This window comes from Echinops telfairi, unplaced genomic scaffold (assembly GCF_000313985.2).
Source record: "Echinops telfairi isolate 266 unplaced genomic scaffold, ASM31398v2 ScPeMD7_16;HRSCAF=60, whole genome shotgun sequence".
Taxonomy (NCBI): Eukaryota; Metazoa; Chordata; class Mammalia; order Afrosoricida; family Tenrecidae; genus Echinops; species Echinops telfairi.
In genome coordinates this window covers 4,109,396-4,119,258 of record NW_022103913.1, presented here as the reverse complement: position 1 = coordinate 4,119,258, position 9,863 = coordinate 4,109,396, and the positions used below count along the sequence as shown (strand labels likewise).

The 9,863-nt window shown below is 37.8% G+C and overlaps 1 protein-coding gene across 5 annotated transcripts in view; it reads right to left on the bottom strand.

Moving 5' to 3' along the window:
- XRN1 (5'-3' exoribonuclease 1) overlaps window positions 1–9,863 on the bottom strand; it is a 160,164-nt gene that overhangs the window by 67,204 nt on the left and 83,097 nt on the right. For all 5 annotated transcript variants that reach the window (XM_045287476.1, XM_045287478.1, XM_045287479.1 and 2 more), the window contains exons 20-22: window positions 6,904–7,035; window positions 2,912–3,074; window positions 1,885–1,998 (exon numbers count right to left, since the gene is read on the bottom strand). In XM_045287476.1, coding sequence (XP_045143411.1) covers window positions 1,885–1,998; window positions 2,912–3,074; window positions 6,904–7,035 — 409 coding nt within the window. The remainder of the gene's footprint in view (window positions 1–1,884; window positions 1,999–2,911; window positions 3,075–6,903; window positions 7,036–9,863) is intronic.

Sequence of the window (9,863 nt, the reverse complement as noted above, 5' to 3'; positions counted from 1 at the left end):
CATCTAGGTCCGTTCCCCCCTTAATCTTAAATATATTTATATATGTACATGGCTGTAGTTAGGCTTGTGAAGGCTGAACATGGTATTGGGATAGGAGGAAGCTGCAAAGAAATAGAGGAAAGAAGTAGGAGGCAAAGGGCATATATACCCCCTTTTTAATAAAGTGTCTATTTTGTGTTTGATGTTTCCTTGTGATGCACTAAGGTTATACAACCTCCCTCAGAATAGTGAATAAGTGTTTGTGGTGTCCACCTGTGTGTATCACATCTGGAGGAATATATGTTCACCTGTCCCTTGATGATATTAACTTTGATCACACAGTTAAGACAGTGTTCTGAAGAATAGTTTTTCTTTCTTTTTTTCTCTCCCCTTATCACAATTAATAAATAATTTATAGGGAGTCATTTTTCAACATTGTGAATATCCTGCTTCTGATAAAAAATTCTGCCTTGATTCAGTTTCCATTAATACTTGCCAAATGATTTCCCAATTCCAACATTCTCTCCATATTTACCTTCAATGTTACTGTCTAGGAGAATCTTTCCTTATTTATCTATTTATTGTTGCTATGGAATCGTGACTTTCTAATTCCAGCTATGGTTTACAATTCATGAACCACATTAATCCACTGCTGTCAAGTTGACTGACTGAGAGTGGCCCTACAGAACAGAGAACTGCTCTAGAGTTCTCAAGGCTGTAAACGCAGAAGTGGAGCATCTCCTCTTTCTCTGGCAGAGCACCTGGTCAGTTCGAGTCACTGACCTTTTGGGGTAACAGCCGAGGGCTTGACTATTGAGCCAATAGAGCTACTTAAAGTCAGTACTGTATTTAATTATTTGGGTGCCTGTAAGGTCTGTCCCTTTAACATGATTCTTGGGTTTAAGTTACATGCTCCCCTTTATTAGTTTGAGCTTTTTCTTATTTTCTGGCCTAACAAGTTGTCACAGTTTCATTATGTACCTGCTCTGCCCTAGCCCTGGAATTAAATATTTCTCTGAAGAGGACAGGTGACATTTAGTAGGCAATGGGTTAGATTATAGGTCAAGATCTGGGTATTACATGTGTCCACTGCTGGGGTGTCTTTGTTTCCTGGCCTTTTGAGTAAAGAGTTAGAATATATATGTATGTATACATATACAAATATATATACATACACATGTGCTTATGTAAATGCATATACAACTTACATATATTAGAACATAAATCCATATATAAACAAACATACATATATTTATTAGAAACCCCGAGTTCACACTAATATTTCAATTTTAGTTCATCTCCACAGGTTCTTTTGCCACTATCTATTTATATATAACTTCTTCCAAGAGAAGGAGCCCTGGTGGCATGGCACAATGGCTAAGAGTTAGGCTGCTAATCATAAGGTCAGCAGTTAGAAACTACCAGCTGCTAGATGGGAGAAGGACAAAGCTTTCTCCTCCCATAAAGAGTTACAGTCTTGGAAACCCACAGGGGCAGTTCTACCCTGTTCAACAGGGTTACTATGAGCCAGAATCCAGTTGTTGGCAGTGAGTTTCTTAGATCTTCCATGTGAGAACTGCCCACCCCCCACCCCCAAAAAGAAACACATTTACTAATTCATTCAAACTTATATCTAAAAGTTTCAAGATTACTTCATCTATACCACTACAATAAGCAAATCTCTAAAAAGAAAAAAATTGATATAAACTCTGTATCCCCTGACCAACTTGCTTAATACTGAAGGCATATAGCCAAATACTGTGTTTACAATGTACAAAGATATCTTTTTCTTATTTCCCCTTTCAGTATTATATTTTATTTTACATCTACAGGAAGAGAAAATAAATAATTATATTAACCTGATATCAGAAAGAAATTTAATTAGTAACAATAATTGGAACTAACTTCTCCAGTGCAGCCATAATAGGGAGTTCCCAGCATGAAGACCATACTTTTAGGAGGAAATAAGTCATCCAATGTTTTGATATTGGAGAAACGGGAATCAAAAGCTCGGATGTCCTATGTAAAATAAAATGTAAAGGTAAACCACCACAGTAAAAATTTCTACAGATTGCATATTTTACTATAGGATTATAATGATGTTATCTGTAGACATCAAATGTAAAGATTTTCTACATACCAAGGATAGCACATAAAGTTCATTAACTACTTAGTATATGCTAGGCAGTTCAGTGTTCTAGGTAATCCACATATAGTTATTTGAAATATGATTCTCAAGACAACTCTCTGTGGCACAAACCACGATTAGCCCTACTTCATAGATGAGGAAGGAGCCCTAGTGGTTTCATGGGTAATGCCTTGGCCTGCTAACGACAACTTCCCACCAACAAAGGAAGAAAGACGAGGCTGGCTCTCTGCCCCCATAGAGATGGAAAGTCTTGGAAACCCACAGGGTGTGTACAGATCAGGAAACTACAGCACAGAAATAAGTGAATCTTACCCAGGTTCATAATGTTAGGAAGCCAATGTAAGTAGCTGTGCTCCTCATTAGTACATTATACTGTAACCCTACATTATAGTATCATCACATGCTCTAAGAACTTTTTGTCCCCTTACCACATCTTACAAGCAGAAAAGCAAATGCCTTTTTAGGTTTATTAATTTACTTAAGGCAAACTATTTTGGAGAATAAAAATCTGAAAATTCAAGTGTGTAAGTTAATGAGGGGATATTTTTCAAGCTGCAAGTCCTTATATAAAAAGATAAAAGACATGTTCTTCAGGTCTACATACTTTCAGAGCATGTGATACTCCTAATAAAGACATGGTAATTTACAAATTACACTAATAAGCTCAACCATTCATTCATGAAAACATCTTTTATAAATCACTAAATATTCATAGATGTCTTCTCTTTAAACAGTGTGCATTAGTGTGCATCCACACAGAACTTTAGCCTGAAAGAGACTTACCTTAACAATCGTTTGATAAACAAAAGGAAGAACTTGCTTTGACCACTGTTTCTCTAGTCTGACTTCACCATTTGGATTTACTTGATATTTATGACCTGTAAGTAACTGAGCATACACAACTACTGATGTTTCATTTATTATTATTCCTTTTCTTCTCAGGTACCTTAAAAAAAAAAAAGAAAAAGAACACAGAAGCATACATATGTTTGTGTGTGGCACGTATTCTAAAAATATAACTTCTTCATGATCATCCAAACTAGTTTCTACCAAATACTTATGTAATTATTAAGTGATACATTAAAGGCTACATGCTACCAGTTCTGAGGACCCAACTTAAACCTTCGTGTATTATTGGTCTTTCTCTGTGGATACCTTTCCCAATGTCTGGCAGCAAAGTGACAACTCATAGGGTTCTAAGAAATTCTTATGCTTCATATCCACAAAGATAGCTGTAATAAAAATAAAAAATGGAAAAATCACAAATATTGGTGATGAGGTGGAAAAATTGGAACAAATATTGCTGATAAGGATGTAAAGTTTGATGGTTCTTTAAAAGTTAAATAAAGAATTGCCACATACCCTAGCAATTTCACCCCTAGACTTAAAAGCATGGACTCAATAAATACTTGTGTACATAATGTCCACACTAGCACTTGTCACAATAGCAAATGGTGGAAACAATCCAACTATCTGTAAAAAATGGCAATGGCAGGCATTTGGTTGCTTCTAACTTTATGAGGGGGAAGGAGAATCAAGAACATACAAAGGCCTATTCCTATGAAATAAGACATACTTCCTCTCTTCAACCTTTGATAACTCATTGCAATAGCCACACAAAATTCACAGATTATTCCCAAAAATTACAGGGACAGTATGAAGAAGTTGGCATAGGGTTTGGAGGGAAGCTTGTTAACTATCTGTGATACGCAGCTGACACAGCCTTTTGTGCTGAGAGGGAAGGAGACTTGAAGTATCTGCTGATGAAAATCAAAGAAAATTCAGTATGAATTTTAACTCAATATGAAGAAAACAAAAATCCTCCCACCATAGACAGCATCGTGATAAACAGAGAAAAGGTGGAAGTTGTCAAGGGTTTCATTTTACGTGGATCTACAATCAACCCTCATGAAACCAGCAGCAAAGAAATCAAATTCTGTATTTTCTTGGGCAAATCTGCTACACAAGACCTCTTTCAAGTGTTAAAGAGCAAAGATATAAACACCAAGTGTGCCTGGCCCAAGGCATAGTATTTTCCAGTCAGCTCCTATGCACGTGAAAGCTGGACAATGAATAAGAAAGATTTGGTGCATCTGAATTATGATGTTGGCAAAGAATATTGTAAGTAACATGGGCTGCCAGAAGAAAAAAAATAAATGTGCCTTGAAAGTACTACAGCTGGAATGCTCCTTGGAAGCAAGGATGGCAGATTTTAAATATGTCATTAGGAGAGACAAGTCCCTGGAATAGAACATCCTGCTTGGTAAAGCAGAAGGTTTTCAAAAAAGAGGAAGACCCTCAAGGAGATGGATTAACAACAGTGGCTACAACCAATGGGCTCAGCATAAAAAAATTTAGGAGGATGACATAGGATTGAGCAGTATTTAATTCTGTTGTGCATAGAGTTGATGAGTTGGGATTGACTAATTTGAGGAGACAGCTCTATCTCAGTTGTATTTTGAGTGCTTTCCAACCTGAGGGGCACGTCTTCTGGCACTATGTGAGGCAATGTTTCACTGCTATTCATAAGGTTTGCAGTAGCGAATCCCTCAGAAGTAGACAACCTATTCCTTCTTTGTAGTTTTAGTCTCAGTCTGAAAGCTCCACTGAGACCTGTTCCCCAAGGGTGATCCTGCTAGTATTTGAAATACTACAGCACAGCTTCTGACATCATAGTTGCATGCAAGCTGCCATGATATAACCAACTGACGGATGAGTAGTGGACTACTATACCTAGCAGGTATAAATAATTTTTGAATATATGAACAAATGACTAAACTTTTTATGAGTTTACATCGTTTTTTAAAAAAAATCATTTTATTGGGGGCTCGTACAATTCTTATCACAATCCATTGTGTCGAGCACATTTGTACATTTGTTGCCATCATAATTCTCATATCATTTCTCTTTTAATCAAGAGTCTTGACCAAAAGAATTTGAATCCATTCAAACAAATAAACATATTTACTAAGTGCCTAGACACAAAACAGTAAAAGAGAAAAATAGAGATGACCCAAAAAAGGTGTGTTTCCTGCCTTCATAGAAAATACTATATAAAGAAAGAATCATTAGAGTAATCAGATACACATATAATTATGATTTTGTTTATGTGCTATCATAAAAAATCAGAATACTAGGAGCTGTGACAGAGATATATAATTAATTACACTGTTACCGAAAAGACGAGCCCTTATAACATAGAGGTTACAAGTTGGGCTGCTAAGCACAAAGTCAGCCATTCCAAACCACCAGCTGCCCCACAAGGGAGAAAGAGGACACTGTCGACTCCCCTACAGAGCTACAGTCTCGGAAACCCCCAGAGGCAGGTCTACCCTGTCCTGCAGAATGCCATTGAGTCAACCCTGACACTTAACCTACTAAGCCACAAGGGTACTGTAAGGATATTATAGCCAAGTATTAGTTCCAAAACTGTAAAGGATTTTCCTTGAGTTGTAAACTAACCAATTGAAACAATTTAACCTATTACAAATTGAATGGGAAGGCTGATGGATACACATCTATAACCTTGTTTCATATGTCACTGTCAGTCTTCATTGTGTTTCATTTTTGGAAATTCTAATGTTTGGATGAAGAGAAGTACTCATAGGATGGCCATAGAGTACTCTGGTAAACTGAAAAAGTAACATTCGGCAGAGAGCCAAGTTCTCCACTATCTCTCAGACCTTGCCTTTATGAAGCCTGGAACATTTGGGGTTTGGAGTGAAAAGGTGAAGAATAAAGAAGGGTCGACCTCTCTATGTTCATTACTTAGATATGGCCAAGAAATTCAAAGATCTTTTGGTTAGTTAAATTAACTCTTAAATCCAGACAGTATGATAATTTTATTCCGAGTTTTAAGTGGTTATGTATTTTCATTTTCTTCATTAAGTATTCTAGTGACAAATTGGACAAGGCTAAAACTGCTCTTACCCAGATGTTAGTTTAAGCCAGAATTCATTATTTTCTTTGGAACACAAGATAATGAGGTAGTCTGTAGTCAGAGTGAAAATTACTTAGAACAGCTCTTCTGTCCATGTCTTTATGACTCACACCAAATGACTGGGTGTGTAAAACTAACAGAAGGGATTAATAGCTATAAGAACGAAGCATCTCAGAAGCAGGAACAGAGAATCCCAGGACCATCAAGAAAGAACAGTCACAAGTACAACACATGCCAGATCCCTGTCTGAAGTGGCAGAGGCACCAGCAAGATTAGAGGATGCAGCACTGAGACTAAAGACCACGAGACTGTGGGGCAGAACAGTGGAGAAGTTTCTCAACCTGAGAAACCTTGGCAGAGGTCAAGGGACCACGTGGCTGAGAGGCTGGGGACCATAGAGATACATGACTGCTGGCTGAGAAGAGGTGCTGCTGTGGACCAAAGATTGTATCCTCAAGGTTTTCTGATCCTTGTTTGTTATGGTAACTTTCCCTAATAAACCCTCATGATCCCGAGTATTATTTGTGAGTTCGGTGTGGCCACTGCAACTGATTATGAAAGCAGGCAGAAGAGTAGAATGCTGTGGAAGGAACAGTTGGTGTCCGAACAGGGTAAAGATGATGGAGAGTGAAAGCATGTTGAGCTCTGCCTTGTGACCGTCAGCCTGAGGTGGTGTGGAGATGGATTCTCCTTCTCCCAACTGAAGCGATAAGAGGTCAGGCAGATGTGGCGCCACGTAATTTACTCATTATTGTAAGTGGAAATTAAGTTAGAGGACAAGTGTATTAACTAAGAATCTATGTCTATGATGTTAAATACTTTTTATGACACTTACTGTTCTGAAATTCCTTGTACTTCTTTTGTCCAGTTAGATTGTTCTTTATCTCCAAGATGGGCCACTTTAGATGGTGGAACAGTTTTTCCCAAATAAAGCTTCTGTGTTCCTGGAGGTTCTTCCAAATAAAACCTTAAATTTAAAATGAAATAAAAATTGTATCATCTAAAAATACATGGTTTATATAGAGTACTATCATTGTAAGGATCTTCAAAACAGAATTTTTGGAAAATGACAATTAAAATTTTAAATAAATTTAATTTCTTAAGACACAATAGCTAATACTTGCTACTAAACAATTAAAAAATACTCTTGAATATAAAGTACATAATATCATCTATAAAGTACTCTTCCCAAAAGCTTAACCTGAACTTAGCCACATCATCAGACCTAACTTCCAGTTTATAAGAATTAGTGGGGGATGGAGGACCAAGTTCAATAAGACAAAAAGGAAACAATCAGAGAAAGTAACACTTTTTACAAAATCATTCTCCCGGACACATCAAAAAAGAAAATGATAGAAATTAAGTTCAGCAAGGTCCTGGTTTATAAAATCAGCATTAAAAATTCAGTAGTTCCCCCCAACTACCAGGACCCCAATTTTGCCTTGCAGACCTGGTTGGACCAGATGATGCACAGCGGTACAGATGGGAATTGGAAATGCAGGGAATCTAGGACAGAGGAACCTCTCAGGACCAGGGGTGACAGTGGCGATACCAGGAGGGAAGGGGGATGTAGTAGGGGGGAATGGATCACAGGGAGCTACGTGTGGCCTCCTCTCTGGGGGACGGGCAGCGGAGGGGTGGGTGAAGGGAGACGCCGGACAGTGTAATATAAGATACAATAATAATTTATAAATTATTAAGGGTGCATGGGGGAGAGGGGAGGAGGAAGGGAAGGGGAGGGGGAAAAAAGGAAAATGACCCGATTCCGGGAACCCAAGAGGCAAGCGATTTTTGGGAATGATGAGGGCAACAAATGTATAGATGTGCTTTACACAATTGATGTATGCATTGTGATGAATTGTATGAGCCCCAATAAATTGATAAAAAAATAAATTAAAAAAATTCAATAGTATTTCTACATACTAGGGAAATGGAAAATATAAGCATTATGCCATTTAAATTTTATCTAAAACATTATAGGCAGTCCTGGGATATAAATGTCCAACTTATAGACAATTTCTATGTGTCGTTAAAATTATATATACAAAGGGGCTTTAAAATGTTTGTAGAAAATTGGAGTTAGAAGGGAAGGTTTCCAGTAACTTTTAAAATCACCCTGTATTTCCTTTCAATTTGAAATCATTGAACCAGCCACTCAACTCAGCTCACTGCCATCAAGGTGATTCCTAATTCTTAGAGCGTTATAGGCAGGGTAGAATGCCTCTGTGGGTTTCCGAGACTGGAACTATATACAAGAGTAGAAAACCACATCTTTCTACCTGAGGAGCAGCAGATAGATTCAAACTGCCGACCTTGTGGCTAGCAGCCCAAATGTAAGCTACTACGCCACCAGGGCCCTACTCGAAAAATTATTCATCATAATTACCTTCACTTGCTGCACACACAGTTTTTAAATCACTGAAAAAGCTTCTAGGCTTTTGTGCACTAAACAAATAAAATACAAAACCCAACAAGCCTACTGCCACTAACTCCATTCTGATGCGTAGTAACCCTACAGCACAAAGAACTACTCTTCAGGGTTTCTAAGACTGTCAGTCTGTACAGACACAGGCAGCCTCATTTTTGTCCAGACGAGTGGCCAGTAGATTTGAATAACTGACCCTGTGGTTAGCAGTCCAACACCTACACACAGTGTCATGAGTGCTCCAAGTTCTTGCACTAAAGCAGCGGTTCTCAAGCTGTGGGTCACGACACCTTTGGGGGTTGAACAACCCTTTCACAGGGGTCACACAATTCATAACAGTAGCAAAATTACAGTTATGAAGTAGCAACAAAAATAATTTTATTGTTGGGGGGTGGTCACCAGAACATAAGGCACTACACTAAAGGGTCACGGCATTAGGAAAATTGAGAACCACTGCTAAGTAAGAATTATGTGCACCTGTTCCAAATTACCTACAAAGTCTACTTACAGTCTTACTGACATAAAACAGCTGTTGTTTGTAACTCAGGGACTATCTGTAGTTAGGTGTAAATCTAATAAAACATATACAGGATCTGTACTATGAAAACAAAACTGATGAATGAAATAAAAGAGCTTAGTGCATGGAATATGTTAAAAGGTGAACACAACATAAATGCCTATCAACATATGAATGGATAAAGATTCTATATTCATAAATTAGAAGACTGATCACTACAAAGATGTCATTTCTGATCAAGTTTGATCTCTTGGTCTAATGCAATCTGTATTAAGATCCCACCAAAATTTCTCATATGTGAAGAATAACTTGAACCAGTCAGGGTGCACTATAGCACCGATGAAACATACAACTTTCCTCTAGTTCTTTAACGCTTCCTCTCCCCCATTATTATGATCCCAATTCTACCTTACAAATCCAGCTAGACCAGGGCATGTACATGGATACAGATCAGACAGTGTAAGACATGAAAAAATAATAACAATTTATAAACTATCAAGGGTTCATGAGGGAGGGAGGGTGGCAGAGGGTGGGGAAAAAATGAGGAGCTGATACCAAGGGCTCAAGTAGGAAAAAAATGTTTTGAAAATGATGATGGCAACAAATGTACAAATGTACATGACACAATGGATGTATGGGCTGTGATAAGAGCTATATGAGCCCCTCCACCAAATCATTACAAAAAACCCCAAAAAAACTTATTCTACAATGCATAGGCAAAAGCAAAAGGCTTAGAATACCTACTGTATATACTCATGAATAAACCGAGTTTTTTTTAGAACATTTTTAATGCAGTTTCTGTGGTAAAATTAGGTGCCTGGCAAAACACCAATGGGAACAGAGCAACAAAGTC